Source organism: Ipomoea triloba, chromosome 4 (genome assembly GCF_003576645.1).
Source record: "Ipomoea triloba cultivar NCNSP0323 chromosome 4, ASM357664v1".
NCBI classification, from domain to species: Eukaryota; Viridiplantae; Streptophyta; class Magnoliopsida; order Solanales; family Convolvulaceae; genus Ipomoea; species Ipomoea triloba.
The window spans coordinates 22,406,480-22,424,462 of NC_044919.1; the positions used below are offsets into that span (position 1 = coordinate 22,406,480).

At 44.6% G+C, this 17,983-nt stretch overlaps 1 protein-coding gene and 1 long non-coding RNA gene across 2 annotated transcripts; both read right to left on the bottom strand.

Moving 5' to 3' along the window:
• Positions 1-3,509: 3,509 nt before the first annotated feature.
• LOC116015596 lies at positions 3,510-6,224 on the bottom strand. Its single transcript, XR_004097665.1, has 2 exons — positions 6,131-6,224; positions 3,510-3,757 (listed from the first exon to the last, which is right to left on the bottom strand). It is a non-coding gene; the product is annotated as an uncharacterized LOC116015596 (long non-coding RNA).
• An 8,036-nt stretch (positions 6,225-14,260) lies between these two features.
• On the bottom strand, positions 14,261-15,463 carry LOC116015999. Its single transcript, XM_031256167.1, has one exon. The coding sequence runs from the start codon at positions 15,461-15,463 to the stop codon at positions 14,261-14,263; it is 1,203 nt and encodes a 400-aa protein (XP_031112027.1).
• Positions 15,464-17,983: the final 2,520 nt, after the last annotated feature.

Genomic DNA, 17,983 nt, shown 5'->3' on the forward strand with positions numbered 1-17,983 from the left:
ACAATACACAATTGGGGTGAAAATTTGGCACAATTCTTTTTTCTTTTTTTCTTTTTGGTAGCATAATAATAATAATAATAATAATAATTGATACTATTAAATACGGAGGCGAGAGTGTAGAATAATGGTGTATTATTACCGAGATCCTCGCTAAGGGCTCCGCTTCGAACCGAGACCAAGCTCGACGTTCTTCGGGGTTATCACCACCTTCAGGCCCACCAAAAATCACGTGGATTACTTGTTTCGAACCTGCTGGCGGGGTTCCCACTCCTGATCTGGCCCTTTATCTTTCATGTCTTTGTTGGATTTCTTGAAAAACTTTTTCCATGATCTACGACCCTTCTTCTTCTTCTCAGCGAACTGAGCCAACTCCCCTGATCTCAACAAGTCTTCTATCAAACCCTTCAAAACATGGCATTCCATGGCGGTGGCGTGGTCACCCATCCACTTGACAACCTCATCGTACGTATCTGGAGGTCGTACAATAAGATCTTGGTGATGGTTTCCCGATCTTTAGGCGATCGGCCGGCGGGCCAACACTACCGGAAAATTACAAGAACAAGTATATTTGATATGAACTCTTAAGTGGCTTAGCCTCTCTCTCTCACACATTCGAATCTCCCCCCTCTCAAAGGGTCCCGTATAGCTATATATCTCACGCACCTGGTCGGTTACACACTTAATCTCCTAATCAATGATACAAATAATAGCTCATAAAAGACATTAAATGCTCATAATGATAGCCGTTCTCTCATGATTGTCCGTTGGTTCTCTCGATCCTTCGTCTTCACCGAGTGTCCTTAGGAGTCCGTCGAAGACCAGCCGACGGCCTTATACACTCAGTCGGCCAGCTCCTCTTCCGACCGACCCCCAAGGAGTCGGGGCAGACCTCGCATGTTTCAAGGGTATTGACGCCTTATGGGCTTTCTTCTCCTACCGACCGACCTCTGAAGGAGTCAAAGCGAGCCTTGCATATCCAGGACATCAGTGTTCTATTAGCTTTCTCTTCCTACCGACCGGCTCATCTACCCAGTCGCCTTTATATACCATCATCTAGTCCCTCACTTTCCTTGGTTTAAGGAACCGAAGCCTAGGAAAGTACATCTCCTGACAAAGTGGATCCGTATCTCTGTCATATCTTTTCTCCTGTCAACTTCAATTAAAATCCCTGATTTTACTCGATTACCAAGAGATTTTCACCGAATCTGTGTGTTAGAACCTTCCTTATTCTGACAGCCGTCCTTTTTTATCTTTATCCCTTTTGCCCTTGTTTCTTTAACTCGTTCCCTTCTGCTATAAATATCTTCCCCTTTTCGAAAGGGCACACCCTCCTTTGCTGATCATAATGAAGAAAAAAGACGCCGCCAGTCCTCCTTCACGACGTTCCCTACGCTTGGCCGAGCAGGCCCGGCAAGAAATGCTCCGCCAACGGAAAATTGCGCACGGCGGTCATGAAGTGGGGGACACCCATGAAGACCCTCTTCTCATTCCTTCCGATGAGGAAAAGGAAGTGGCGGCCCCACCACCTCCTGAAATTGAAGTAGGCTCTCCACTTAACCCCAACTACGATTCTGACTACTTGGAATTCTTAACGGAATTCATGGCTGATGATTCCTTAGGGAATACCCCACCAGCTTCCCCAGCGACTCCGGACACAGTCTTCCCAATTACTCCCTCAGCTGCTTTTGAGGTTGATCCGTCGTCCCCTCCTTCTCAGACGCCATCCGTGATTTCTGCCGATTCCCCTACTGCCTCAGCTTGACCTCCCACCAACCGAAAGTCTCTATGCAGCCATAACCGTAGGCATGCTAGGCCATATAGGGCTATTTTGTATTTTCGGCTAAGCTTTAATGAATAAATGGCTCTTTCGCGTATAACGTCACTCTTTTCATGTCTTTCTTTCGCGCTTTTCTCCAGGAGGCACGATTAGCCGAGCACTGACTCCTTTCTTTGACTAACTATCACAACCACTTTATGACTTCTTCTCACACTCCCTTTTCAGGGAGGCACGGTTGACCGAGTGCCGACTCCATTTTCAGGCCTCCGGACCAACCAAAACACCATCCTTATGACTTCTTTTCACACTCCCTTTTCAGGGAGGCACGGTTGACTGAGTGCCGACTCCGTTTTCAGGACTCCGGACCAACCAAAACACCATCCTTATGACTTCTTCTCACACTCCCTTTTCAGGGAGGCACGGTTGACCGAGTGCCGACTCCATTTTCAGGACTCCGGCCTAACCAAAACACCATCCTTATGACTTCTTTTCACACTCCCTTTTCAGGGAGGCACGGTTGACCGAGTGCCGACTCCATTTTCAGGACTCCGGCCTAACCAAAACACCATCCTTATGACTTCTTTTCACACTCCCTTTTCAGGGAGACACGGTGGACCGAGTGCCGACTCCATTTTCAGGCCTCCGGACCAACCAAAACAACAACCTTATGACTTCTTCTCACACTCCCTTTTCAGGGAGGCACGGTTGACCGAGTGCCGACTCCATTTTCAGGACTCCGGCCTAACCAGGACACCATCCTTATGACTTCTTTTCACACTCCCTTTTCAGGGAGGCACGGTTGACTAAGTGCCGACTCCGTTTTCAGGACTCCGGCCTAACCAGAACACCATCCTTATGATTTCTTTTCACACTCCCTTTTCAGGGAGGCACGGTTGACCGAGTGCCGACTCCATTTTCAGGCTTCCGGACCAACCAAAACACCAACCTTATGACTTCTTCTCACACTCCCTTTTTAGGGAGGCACGGTTGACCGAGTGCCAACTCCATATTCAGGATTCCGGCCTAACCAGAACACCCTCCTTATGACTTCTTTTCACACTCTCTTTTCAGGGAGGCACGGTGGACCGAGTGCCGACTCCATTTTCAGGCCTCCGAACCAACCAAAACACCAACCTTATGATTTCTTCTCACACTCCCTTCTCAGGGAGGCACAGTTGACCGAGTGCCGACTCCATTTTCGGGCCTCCGGTTTAACCTTTGAAATCCCATTATTGGATTACGGATTATTTGAACGTCGTCACCTTTTACACTTCGTGCCGATTGTGATTACCGAAAGAAATAACTTCCCGCGTACGTTTCACGTCTCTTCGATGTCAGGTCATTAAATCTCACCCTCCACGTGTCATCATCTCCTTTTATCACCCTTGCCTATAAATACCGAGATTCACCGTCCCCCTTTTACTTTTCACTGTTTTACTTTCTTCCCCAAGCAAAAGGCGTTATCGGATCTCCAGCGTGACTTCGATTTTCCGCTCAACCCTCTGACCAATTTCCGGCGACCTGCAAATTAGACCTCCGCCCTATCGTCCCTTCTCTTGAACTCTCTTTCTTTGCCTCCGAGTCTGCCAGGTAGGTTTCTTTGTATTTGCTTTCCATTATGTCTTCTACTCCCAACCGCACTGGGGTTACGATAAACCCCAACAATTTGACCTCATTGAGCGCACAGTGTAACACCCCACTTTTTCCACATAAGAAAATACGGGTAATTTAATTTTTTTTTATTTACAAATAACTTTTACAATAGCGGAAGCTTTCTACAACAAGAAAGGAAAAAGGGGGCGTTATGCCACGTTCAAGTATCTCATACTCAAACGCACAGGCTAAACTAACTTACTACCGATTACTAATACAAGATGAATTCTATGGATTTAATTACAACCTTTATAAAAAAAAATCTAACGTGAATCACTCTCATGCCAATGCTCCAAATTATCATGCAATCATCACCTGCAATAATAACTAAGGGGGAAAACAAAGTCAGCACGACGGCTAGTAAGACTTACTCCACCCCGTAAATCATTTTTCACATAGCACATAGCACTTTGGAGCACATAATTCCATATTAACCCCATAGAATATTTTATACTCAACCACATAATCATTTTTAGTCCATTAGAATATACTAATTCTCAAATCAATCAATTTATCGTGGATTCTAATTTCATATAACATTTCATAATAAATAATAATCAAATAATCATTTAATTCCTCATAAAATACTATACATTCACAACTTATCATTTTCATAAATAATAGGATTCAAATACTAATTCACTCACATAAATAATTATTTAACTCCACATCAAATTCCATAATATCAACATTTTTTCCATTTTCATAATAGGATTCAATCCTTTATTTACCATAGTATACTTTTCAAAAAGTCATATTCTCAAATTTCTTAAAAATTTAACTTTGTGCCATACTTGCACACTATAAAAAAAATACATATGGAAGCACATCAATCACACATAAATGGGACAGGGTCCTTTATTCTTAGGCCCTAGTGAACGGTGCTTTCCACACATCCGAACACTCCACATATTTCCCATTTCTAATGGAAACAGGACTCTAACCTTAAGTGTGCACACCCCCGAGTGAGGATTCCAAGCCTCACCGGGAAGTTACTAGTCCTAGTATTCGGGGATTTTTCCTACCGAATACTCCTCAAAACAAGGTACGTAGACCCTAGTGGAAGGCATAACCTAACCACTCCTCAAATCAACAGGACAATAAATGCCCTAGTATCCGGGGATTGTTCCTACCGAATACTCCTCAAAATAGGGTATGAACCCTAGTGGTAGGATTACCCTAACCACTCCACAACTGGGCATAGCCCTAGTATCCAGCATACAATTGAATACTCCACAATTTCCAAGTCACATATCTTCCATAAGTTTACAAAATATTTTATGTAATAAAATTTAGCCCTTAGGCTCTCAAAATCTATTAACCAAAATCAATTTATCAAAAATTCCAAACTTGAGTTCTTAATATAGATTACACCTCATAATATTTCCATAAGTTTTGAAATCAAGACTTAGCATAAAAGGTTGTTCATAAATTTGATAGAAAAATAATATTTGTAAAATTAATCATTACTTGCATTGTACATCCAATCTCTCAAAAATGAGGTTTTCTTCCAAAATACAATTAGGCTAATTCTTTTCCTTGAAAAGCTCAATAAAACTCATTTCGCAACCAAGAGTCCAAAATCTACATTTTGGTCAATTTTTTTCATTTGTCACTAACATGCGTTCTACATAATAAGGAGGAGTCCTATGTACACACAACATATAAGTAAAATTTAAATTTGTAAGGAATGTACATATGCATACATAATTCGTACGCCACTTATTCAAGTAAAAACAAATAATGATTATTATTATTTTATTTTTTTTATAAAACTTCGTACGGCATTTAACAATGAAACAAAATAATAAATTTTGTTATTATTATTAGTATTGTTATTACTAATAAAATAACGTACGTACATATCATAACCTTACTAATCAAACATATTCATATACTAATTGTGATACATAGAAAATTTATACTAATTGACAATACTAACTCGAGTAATAAATTATGTACATTCAATAAGAAATTAAATGTAATGCTTATACATATATATATACCCATAAACTAATAATAATCATAAGCATACGTACTTAGTTAAGGTTCTTTACATATAATCATATATTTACTGTTATTATTTTTTTTTATAAAACCTACGTACGTACTACACATATACTTTATATATATAATATATACTTATATATCCATACACACAAGAATTAATATATATGTATATATTCAAGATTTTAAGTACAATTGTTCATTAATACTCTCAAATACCATAATCTCTACCACAAGAGATAACTTGTACTATAAAGGTAATACATGCTTCAAGAATTTATGTAAGACAACCATGATTCGATCAATCCACACAAGAGAAAAAAAATCATGTTTCAGTCATAGTCTAAAACGCATAAGGGGTAAGGGCAAGGCATAAAACCACAAACCCACTTACTCACATTATTTAATCATTATCACTTAAGCATTATCTCCATGAGTATCCTCATCAAACTATTTTCATTACTTAAATCATCTTCACACCATCATCATCAGTAAACCCATATTTCAATCTCTAACAATTCTTTTACACAGATTCTTACTAATCATCATACTCCCACCATAAATCAAATGTACAAATAATATGTTCTCACAAATATTTAACAATTTCTATAATAATAGTAATATAATATCACATAAGCACATATTAAATAATTTAATTACGGTAAATAAAATTTGAATGGACATAAATCTTACCTAATAACCACAACACAAGTTGACAATCCTTCTATCTTTTCTCTTCCTTTCCCTTTCTTCTCTCTCTTTTTTTTTCTCGGCCAAAAAGCAGAATGAAAATTGTGAGCTTTCCCCCTAACTCCAAAGCTACGCACCTCCCTTATGAATATAAATATATCTAATCTACCTAATACATACACACAACACACACGGTTTACTATTATTATTTATATTATTATTAATTATAACACCTCCATCAAATCAGGCTATTAATAATATTATAACCACCCCCCCAATTCACGCCCTTTTCCCTTTTTCTTTCCTCTTTTTCCGGCGTCTCACTCCTCAATTTTCCTTATCCATCTTGGTCTCTTATATTTTTTTCTTTTTTCTCTGCTGAACCAAAAATCAGTAACCATTCTGCGACTAACAAGAGTTGAACTCCTGTCCAAAGCCCAAAGCTCAAATCCCAAACCACCAAGCCATTTCATCTTTCAAGAATTTTTAGCAACAAAATTATATAACTATATACGAAGAGCAATATAATAGGCTTTGAAAGTAAATTAATTGTTGCCTAGATTCAAAACCAAGACTTCTCACAAAAAGTTAAAGTTTTGTCCAGCAAGTCAAACCAATTCTTATTGATTATTTTTGAAATAAATAAATATATACATATACGTTCCAAAATATATATTTTGTAATAAATAATAATTTCCAAAAATTCTTTTGGACAACAATAAAACATGAATATTTCGAAAATAATAATAATATTTTCTCAAAAATACTTACAAAATTTCGGGGTGTTACACACAGGGCGCCTCTTCTTCCGCTGCTCTAAACCCAGAGCCCATTCAGGCCATTGCGGCGTTACCCACTGACCTCCAAAGGCCTTCAGGCCAATTAGAGGACATCGGCCGTCCCGCGGGCCTTCATTCTAAAATTTCGGCCCGTGAACTAGAAGAGGCCCAAGATTTATTGGGCCTAGCGGCAGAAATCTATGCCCCTCGTGAACTTCATGTGTCCGAACCCCCTCCCGGTGGGTACGTCAGGGTGCATCTCCAGTCTATTCGTCACGGGTTCCGAGTCCCCATGAGTCCGTTTGCTTCTCTCTTTTTTCGCTTCTTTGCTTTATCTCCTGGTCAGCTTGTTCCGAACTCCCACCGCCTCCTCACTTGCTTCCAAACGATTTGCATAAAACTTGAGATTGATCCAACGATCAATCTATTCCTACAACTCTACCTGGTCAATAGAGTCGGGTCCAACTCGCCGGGCTATGTCCAAATTTCACAGCGATGCGGCTCTAAAATTTTTGACGGACTGGTCGACTCTCTCAAAGGGTGGAAACCCCTTTTCTTATTTGTACGACCATCCTCCTCTCATCCGGCTTTTGACTTCCCCTTGACCTAGAACTCCTCTTTTTTCAAATGCCTCAAAAAACCTCCTCCTGACCAAAAAACGACTGATGGGATGAAAGTTTTGAAAGACTTGGGCGAACTTCAAGTCAGCGTATGGTCGAGCCTAAAGGCCCTTAAGGCGGCTGGACTTCTTCTTGCCGGGGCAGCCCTTCCAGGTGATGAGTCATTCCTTTTTAAAATTCTCTCTTTATAGCTTACCTTTTTAATACACTGTTTTGTAGATCCTGAGGAGGAGGAAGAAGCAGAGGAAGAAGGTGAAGAAGCAGGTGACGAAACCCTTTCCGGCGACTCTAACACCCCCTCTCTCACGTCCGAAATGTCTAGCCGCCATGCTACTTTGAAGGAACGCTCTCGGAGCCGCGCTGCCTCCTCCAACCCGATTGTTGTTCACGACTCCCCCACTCGTTCCGCGGAGCCACCACGCGGTCGCCAGGCTCGTCGGGCCATACCTCCTCCTGCCTCCACTTCTGGCCTAAAACGCCCGGCCGGGCCTTCTCTGTCAACCCCATCAGCCAAAAGAGTGGCTGTCGGTCTTGAAATTGATGCCGATGATGGCATTGTTCAAGGTGCTTTTCCAGTGCATGAGTGGCTGGATAATGTTATCCTTCCCAAGGACGCAGCTCACTACGAGAGTCATCCTTCCGAGAAGGTCTTCGAAGGCGTTTCCCGTTACTTGTATCGGGTAAGCTATACTTATGTCAAGTTCTCGCATAGATTTCATATTGCACTCCTCATTTCTCCTTTTTTTTTATCACTTGGCAGGCTCTTGCTGTCCAGTCTGAAATGCGGAAGAGAATGAGTCCACTCCTGGCGGATGCGGAGCTAGTGCCGACTCTAAGGGCCGACCTTCACAAACGGGAGAAAGAGCTGGATGACTCGGCACTCCGGGTAGGTCAACTAGAGTCGGAGCTCGAGGCGGAGAAGAAGAAGAGTGCTGACGCTACGGATTTAGCCGTGGCTACTTATAAGTCTTCCCGAGCCTTCGAAGAGGATGTGCTGGCCAACGTTCGTTCGAGGTTAAGGCTGCTGGCCATGGAGTGGCTAAGTTCTGATGAAGGTCGAGCCTATCTGACGGATCTAGGAGAGGAGGACTATCACATGGGGTCCTTGGACATGCAACGTGACATCTACCCGGTTCTTTTGGAGAGAGATCCGACTTTCGACCCAGAAAAATGGGGCCTTCCAGCACAGTTAGCCGAGCTTCCTTCTCGCATTCCTGCTACCCCCGCACGTCAACAGGGGGCCAGAGAAACCGACAGGGTCACTCCGGAGAACTCAAGTGGCGGGCAAATTCTGATGGATCCCTCATATCTAAATTCTGCTGCCAATTTGACTGCTCTGGCGGGAATGGATCGCAATCCCGTGCCTTCAATGCTCAACATATCGGAGGAGGAGGAGCCGGCGGAAGGTGACTTAGTACGACGCTCTCACCTTCAAGGAAGCACCAACGACCCTCCCCCTACTGGCTCAACGGAGGGGGAGACAGCTGGTGGTAACTCGGGGGTTTAAAAAATATTCGCTGCACTTTGTTTTATTGGAACTTTTTGTAGAGGGGCCTTTTTTGACTGCCTTAGGCCTTTTATGTTTTGAACAAACAATTGCCTTTCCTTTTCGTCTGATTGTTTTGGCTTTACTCTGTCTTTCTTTACTTTTACTTTCACCCGGCAATTCGCTGGCCCTGGCTGTACGCCAAGTCTCATCTAACAGGTTTTCTCAACCTTCTTAAAGGCTAACGACCGCCAAACTCATATATTCCGAGTCCCTCAGTCGAGGACTCATCCGACAGGTTTTCTCAACCTTATTAAAGGCAGACAACCGCCAAACTCATATATTCCGAGTCCCTCAGTCGAGGACTCATCCGTCAGGTTTTCTCAACCTTATTAAAGGCAGACAACCGCCAAACTCATATATTCCGAGTCCCTCAGTCGAGGACTCATCCGACAGGTTTTCTCAACCTTATTTTATTCAAGGGCAGATAGTCTACCAGACTCATAAGGATCCGAGGATCGAAATGAGACTTAGGTTATCTCAACCTAACTCACTCAAAGGCAGACAGACTACCAGACTCATAAGGATCTGAGGATCGAAATGAGACTTAGGTTATCTCAACCTAACTCACTCAAAGGCAGACAGACTGCCAGACTCATAAGGATCCGAGGATCGAAATGAGACTTAGGTTATCCCAACCTAACTCACTCAAAGGCAGACAGACTACCAGACTCATAAGGATCTGAGGATCGAAATGAGACTTAGGTTATCCCAACCTAACTCACTCAAAGGCAGACAGACTACCAGACTCATAAGGATCTGAGGATCGAAATGAGACTTAGGTTATCCCAACCTAACTCACTCAAAGGCAGACAGACTACCAGACTCATAAGGATCTGAGGATCGAAATGAGACTTAGGTTATCCCAACCTAACTCACTCAAAGGCAGACAGACTACCAGACTCATAAGGATCTGAGGATCGAAATGAGACTTAGGTTATCCCAACCTAACTCACTCAAAGGCAGACAGACTACCAGACTCATAAGGATCTGAGGATCGAAATGAGACTTAGGTTATCCCAACCTAACTCACTCAAAGGCAGACAGACTACCAGACTCATAAGGATCTGAGGATCGAAATGAGACTTAGGTTATCCCAACCTAACTCACTCAAAGGCAGACAGACTGCCAGACTCATAAGGATCCGAGGATCGAAATGAGACTTAGGTTATCTCAACCTAACTCACTCAAAGGCAGACAGACTGCCAGACTCATAAGGATCCGAGGATCGAAATGAGACCTAGGTTATCTCAACCTAACTCACTCAAAGGCAGACAGACTGCCAGACTCATATGTTTCCTTAAAACAAGATGTCGCAAAAAGTGATCACTCTATTAAAATTCGTGATTTTCATTACAATCTTTTAAAAGCCTAACCTTCTACTGAAAGAATTTCTTCAGGTGCACCGCATTCCATTTCCTTTCCACAGCCTGCCCTTCCGGGGTCTCCAAACGATATGTTCCCGGGTGAATGACCTCTCTGATTCGGTAAGGACCTTCCCATTTGATTGCAAATTTCCCACCTTGATTAGGTTGGCTAGCGTCCCGGTCTCTTAAGACCAGATCTCCCTCCTGAAACTTCTTCTCCTTTACTCTTTTATCATAATAGCATTTGACCGACTGCTGATATTCGGCCATTCGTCCATACGCCGCGTCCCTCCTTTCCTCAAGGAAGTTTTTCTCTATTTGCAGATTTTCTTCATTTTCATCGTCGTTGTACTGTAACACCCGAAGGGTTGGGGTGGTAATCTCGGCGGGTACCTTGGCTTCAAAGCCATAAGTCAGAGAGAATGGGGTCTCCCCGGTTGCTCTCCGAGGAGTCGTGCGATACGCCCATAGGACTCGATCTAACTCATCAACCCAGGTCCCTCCCAGGTCATTTAACTTTCTTCGGATACCATCCACAATGGTTCGATTAACATTCTCGACTTGACCATTGACCTGGGGGTAAGCTACGGAGACCCTGGTGTGTCGTATTCCGTATTGTTGGCAAAAGTCTCTAAAGGGCCAGCAATCGAACTGTCTTCCATTGTCACTAACTAGGTGCTCTAGGAGCCCAAATCGACAAATGACCTTCCTCCAAAGGAACTTGCGGCATTGAAACTCAGTGATAGTTGCCAAGGGCTCGGCTTCTACCCATTTGGTGAAATAATCCACAGCCACCACACAAAATCGCAGCCGTCCAGGTGCCTGGAGCAACGGCCCAACGATATCAATTGCCCATTTGGCAAAGGGAATAGCTACTGTAATCGGAGTATAAAAAGAGGCCAGCCGAGTGTCTTTCTTGGCGAAAGACTAGCATATCGCACATCTAGCGACTCGGTTGATACAGTCCTTGACCATGGTGGGCCAATAATATCCTTGTAACACTATCTTGCGGGCTAGCGTATGGGCCCCTTGATGGGCTGAACAAATTCCTCAATGTGCCTCCTCCATAACTTAGTTCGCCTCAGAAGGGAACAAACACCTTAGCAATGGTCCTCCGAAGGACTTCTTGTACATGTGACCGTCTATCAACACATATGCAGGGGATCGTCTCTGGATTTTCGCTGCTTCGGCCGGATCGTCAGGGAGGTCCCCTTTTTCCTTATACCTACGAATTTCCTCCATCCAAAATACTTCTGGATGTTCCTCAGGGTCCAGTTCCTCTGTGATACAAACGTCTTCTGGAACGACTTTTGGTTCTATGCTGGGTAGCGAGACTCGTTCATTCTGACAGATTCTGATGAGATGATCCGGTATTCCTCCTAAGGCCATTTTGGACAGAATATCGGCCTCTGTGTTCTCAGCGCGGGGCACGTGCTCTAACTCATAAGCTTCAAATTCACCCAAAAGTCCCTCAGTGACTTTTTTATACCGTTCGAGTCTTTCATTCTTCGCCTCACATGTTCCGGTTACTTGTCCGACCACTAAGCGGGAGTCAGTCTTTATCCGGATCCTCTGAACTTTAAGGGCTCTGGCCATCCACAATCCTCCGATCACGGCCTCATACTCAGCTTCATTATTCGAGGCTCTGAACTCGTACGTTAATGAATAGTATAAGCGGAAACCTTCAGGAGTCGTCAACATGATTCCACCTCCGCAATGGTGTTGACTAACGGCTCCATCGGCGTGCATTTCCCACCAATCCCCTTCCTCAGGGGCCTTGGCGTTGGGTTCAGGACTCTGAGCGGTGCATTCTACTATAAAATCTACCAAGGCTTGGCCTTTCACCGAGGGGCGAGGGTGATACTCAATCGCATATTGGGTGAGCTCTACGGCCCACTTTACCAAACTCCCCGAAGAGTTGGGGTTTCGCAGAACACCTGCCAGAGGCTGATCGGTTAAGACTCGGATGGGATGAGCCTGGACGAACGGTACCAGCTTCCGGGCTGTGATCACCAGAGCGTACACCACCTTTTCCAAGGGGGTATAGCGAATTTCTGAAGCTTTTAAAGCTCGAATGACAAATAAACCAGATGCTGCACTCGCTCTTCCTCTCGGATTAACACAGAACTGACAGCTTTTTGAGAAGCGGCCAGATAAAGGAATAACACTTCCCCTTCCTTCGGGGTAGATAGTAGTGGCGGAGTCTGTAGGTAATCTTTTAACTCGTCAAACAACTTTTGGCATTCTTCCGTCCAGCGAAATCCTTCCCTCTTCTTCATAGCTTCGAAAAAAGGTAAGGCCCGGTCTGCTGATTTGGACAGGAACCTGTTTAAAGCCGCGAGTCGTCTAGTTAACCTTTGTAACTCTTTCAAGGTCCCAGGAGGTTGCATATCAAGTATAGCCTTCACCTTTTCAGGGTTAGGCTCGATTCCTTTCCGAGTGACCATGTAACCAAGGAACTTTCCTCCTCGCACCGCGAAGGCGCACTTTTTCGGGTTCAAACGCAGATTGTATTTTTCCATTATGGCAAAGGTGGCTGCTAAATCCCCTGCATGGGTTCTCTCGTCTTTGCTTTTCACAAGCATGTCATCTACATAGGCTGCCATAGACTTCCCCAGTAAGTCCCTGAACAATCGTCCTACCATTCGGGTATAGGTGGCCCCGGTATTTTTTAACCCAAAAGGCATTACCCGGTAGCAGTATACCCCATCTGGAGTAATGAAAGCAGTCTTCTCCTCGTCAGCGGGGTGCATGAAGATTTGATGATAGCCTTGGAAGGCGTCCATGAAACTCAATAAATCATAGCCGGCCGTCTCGTCCACCAACTGATCGATCCTTGGTAAAGGGAAAGGATCTTTTGGGCAAGCTTGATTAAGATCTGTGTAATCCACGCACATTCGCCAAGCGGGAGGCTTCGGCACGAGCACCACGTTGGCAAGCCAGTCCAGGTACTTTACCTCACGGATATGCTGCGCAGCCATCAGGGTTTCCACCTCCTTCTTAACGAATTCTCGTCGATCCGCCGAGAGGTATCTTTTCTTCTGAATCACCGGTTTGTGGTTAGGGTTGACGGCCAATCGATGGCAAATGACCGACCAGTCAACTCCCGGCATGTCTTCAAGGCCCCACGCGAATACCTTCTGATGTTTTTGCAGTTCCTGGATGATTTCTTGTTTGACTTTCTCATCCAAACCCACTCTGATCTTCACCCGTCTTTCAGGGCGTGACGGGTCGATCTCAATTTCTTCTAGTTCCACCGCTGGCTTGGGTCGGTCAAAACTCTTTAACTGTTCCTCCCGACTAGTGATAGCGTGAATCCTCAGGTCCTTTTTCCCAATCTCTCGGCAGGATTGTAAATAACAATCCCGAGCTGCCTTCTAGTTGCACCGAGCGACTCCGATCCCATTGGGAATCCGGAATTTCAGACAAAGATGCTCGAGGGAGATGAGAGCACCCAGATCTTCTAATCCAGGTCGCCCTAGAATCATATTATGAGAGCAGGATAGGTCGACTACCACAAATTCCATGTCCATACTTCGAAGGTTGGGAAAGGTCCCAATTTCAACCAGCAAACGTATGGATCCCTCTGACTCGACTGAGTCCCCGGTAAAGCCGGCCAAAGGTGTTTTCACAGGTTTTAGCTTGTTACTTTGTAGCCCCAGCCTCTCAAACACCTCTAAATACAAGATGTTCACGCTACTCCCTGTGTCCACTAGGACTCTTCGGACTACCGTGCCATGGACGTCCATGGCAATAACCAAAGCATCCCGATGGGGGTGTTGGCTTTGGGGTAAGTCCTCATCGGTAAACAAAATGGGTTCTCAACATACCTTTTTTAGACTGTCGTCCCGACCGTAGATGGTCCCCACATACAGTTGCCGAGCCCAAGCTTTCCGAGAACCGGATGAATCCCCTCCTTCTGGTTCTCCTACTATCATGTTGATAACAGGTTTGTGCTTCCAATTAGTCTCCTCTTCCTCAGAGGCGGGTTGTTTTCCTCGATCAGAGCGCGAATCGGTTTTATCGGAACGCGGATGCCGCCTCCATTGATTAGGTGGAGGTGGAACACCCTTCTGTATCATGGCCTCTATTTCTTTACGCAGGTAAAAACATTCCTCCGTAGTATGTGTAGTCGATCGGTGATATCGACAGTATTTCGACGAGACCCCTCCCGGAAGCAAGATCTCGGGCTGATCTCCAGGTTTCAAAGGCGGAGGGGGAGGTAAGGTATCTTTTACCTCATGCACGGGTTGGGCCACGGTAAGGCGAGGGGGCGGAGCCCCCACCCTCTCAGATCCTCGTCGTACCTCAGTGCGACTAGGGCGCTCAGGTTCCGTTCGACTCCTGGATTCAGGTCGTGATCGCTTAGCGCTGGACCCGGCAGCTTCTCGCTGTCGTTTTTGTCTCACAGCTTCTTCCGTGTCTGCCTGACGACTGGCTCTTTGGATAGCCTCCACATACGTCTTTGGGCGATCATTGTGAAGATCAATAAACAGTTTGCCCGCTCGGAGCGACTCCATGAAAAAGGTGATAGCCACTTGCTCATCTAACCCCTCGATAGTTTGTACCTCCTTTTGCCAACGAGCCAGATACGTCTTCAGAGCTTCTCCCTCATCTTGACTGATCCCGCTCAGGTGGGTAAGATTGCGCTGCGGCTTGATGTTTACGGCGTAATGAGTAAGGAATTGGTCGGCCAAATCATTGAAGCACCGAATGGAACGGCTTGGCAGTGCCAAAAACCATTTTTGGGCGAGTCCCTTGAGAGTAGGGAGAAAAGCCTTGCACATAAGTGGCTCTTCCACCCTTAAGACTTGCATTTTGGCTTGATAACTGACCAGATGTTCTCGGGGATCCCCCGTCCCATCGAAAGTAGCATGTTTCGGGATTTTTAGGTCCGCGGGAGCCCGATAATCCATAATTTCATCCACGAAGAGCGAGGAGGTTAATAGATTCTCAGCGGAAGGCCTCACCTTGCCTTCAAATTGATCCTGTAGGTTTTGTAGTCTTCGCTTGAAGCCTTCCATTTGACTTCGGCGGTACTTAGGTTCCGCAGGAGATTCCGCGCTACTTTCCGATATAGCAGCCTGTACCCTCCGCCAAGCCGCCGCAGCTCGACGTTCTTGGCGATTGCCGTTCGGTCGATCCGGGTTTCCGCGCGGTGGTCGTAACGGATTTCCCTGGGGTCACTTAAACGATCCATAACGGACCGGGCTACCTCCCGACGCCTGTCGTCTTCTCGATGGGGAGCCAGGTGATCCTCCCTGTGACGCCCTTCTTGCTCAGTAACTTGATGGTTCGCAGTCCCTTCTCCCGTTGGTCGAACGGGATCGGTCTGATTGTTTGTGCCGAAGTTCTCAAGCCTTCGTCTTTCAACCTCATTGATGACTTGAACTACAATTTGTTCCAACTCCCCGGGTGGGGGTCGGTTACTTATCGTACCTTGACGGGATTCCCCGGTATGCCGGGAGGTCTGCCGGCTCAAACGCTCCCTCAAGTCTTGGTCGTTTTGTCGTCCCAGCTGTTCTCTTAAATCGGCCCCGCCAGAGGGCGCTCCATTGGGATGTCCTGATATTTGTTCTCTTAAGTCTTGATTGTTAGGTCGAGCTAGTTGTTCTCGCAAATGGCGGCCATTAGACCGGCCCAACTGCTCTCATAGGTCGTTGGAACGAGGTCGTCCCCCCGCACTGATTGCCTTACTTGCCTCTCTCATTGCTTCACCGGAGATGCGGCACTTTTATTCGATCCCCACGGACGGCGCCAGTGATGGTTTCCCGATCTTCAGGCGATCGGCCGGCGGGCCAACACTACCGGAAAATTACAAGAACAACAAGTATATTTGATATGAACTTTTAAGTGGCTTAGCCTCTCTCTCTCTCACATTCGAATCTCCCTCCCTCTCAAAGGGTCCCGTATAGCTATATATCTCACGCACCTGGTCGGTTACACACTTAATCTCCTAATCAATGATACAAATAATAACTCATAAAAGACATTAAATGCTCATAATGATAGTCGTTCTCTCATGATTGTTCGTTGGTTCTCTCGATCCTTCGTCTTCACCGAGTATCCTTAGGAGTCCGTCGAAGACCAGCCGACGGCCTTATACACTCAATCGGCCAGCTCCTCTTCTGGCCGACCCCCAAGGAGTCGGGGCGGACCTCGCATGTTTCAAGGGTATTGACGCCTTATGGGCTTTCTTCTCCTACCGACCGACCTCTGAAGGAGTCAAAGCGAGCCTTGCATATCCAGGACATCAGTGTTCTATTAGCTTTCTCTTCCTACCGACCGGCTCATCTACCCAATCGCCTTTATATACCATCACTTGGTATAGCGGCCCCGCTCGGAGGGACGCCAACAACAAGTTGATTGCAGTCCGATCGTCCAAAGGTTCGATCTCCGACATAGCGTTTTTCCATCTTTCCATAAAGGCTGATAAAGGCTCACATTCTCTCTGTTTGGCAAATTCCAAATGCGTAAAGTGCTTTCTAGCAGTTTTTGACATAACAAATCGGGTGGTGAACTTCCTTGCTAGATCGGGGAAACCCGATATAGAGCCGGGTTCCAAAGATTTAAACTACTCCGCAGCTCTTCCCGTGAGGGTAGAGTAGAAGGCACGACACATCACAACATCTGACACCCCCATCATCAACATATTCCCATAATAGTAATTAACATGGTCCTCCGGGTCTGTTCGGACACTATGCTCTTTGTTGCCCGGCACTTGAAGGTCGATGGGATAAGGGTAGTCCATGATTTCTTGCGTGAACGGTGTTCTGAGCAAACTGTTCTCAACTTCGATCGGACGCTCCCTTCATACGGGGAGGTCGAAACGGTCAACCGTACCCGTACCTACGCTAGGAGTTTTCTATCAATAATAATAACAACAACAACAACAACAACAACTTCAAAATAAAATTATTATAAAATTTATATGTTCATAATTAAAAATAATTTATGATGATGACTATTATTATTATAAATTATAAATTATATTAAACTTTACAAAATAATAATAATAATAATAATAATAATAATAATAATAATAAGGGAAAATGGCACTTTTGGCCCCTCAACTGTTTTAATTATAGAGATTTAGTCCCTCTCAATTGATTTGAACAAATTTGATCCTTTAGTTGTTCATAATAGATCACATTTGATCCCTTGATGTTGTATAATTATTTTTTTTAATAATTTCTTTTCATGAAGGTTATATTTGTCCATTCCTTTCAACAATTCAACTTTCTTCTCATTCTTCTTAACTGGTTTTGCTAGAACTATGAAGAAGATTGTTTGAGAAAGCCAAGAGCGCAACCCATTACTAATGCAGTTGAGGGAGAAGGATCTATTGTTTCTCACACTTAAGTTTTCCCTTTCCATTGTCAATCCTAGTAGCAATCATAGATTTAGGCATAGCTGTTTTATAATTTGATGAAAGAATTGTTGACCCCATTTCTTTTTATCCCTAATTATACAAAAATTGGTCCTCATAATGACTACAGAAATTATCAACTCTTCTAATGTTTAGTAATCTAGTTATCTTGTGC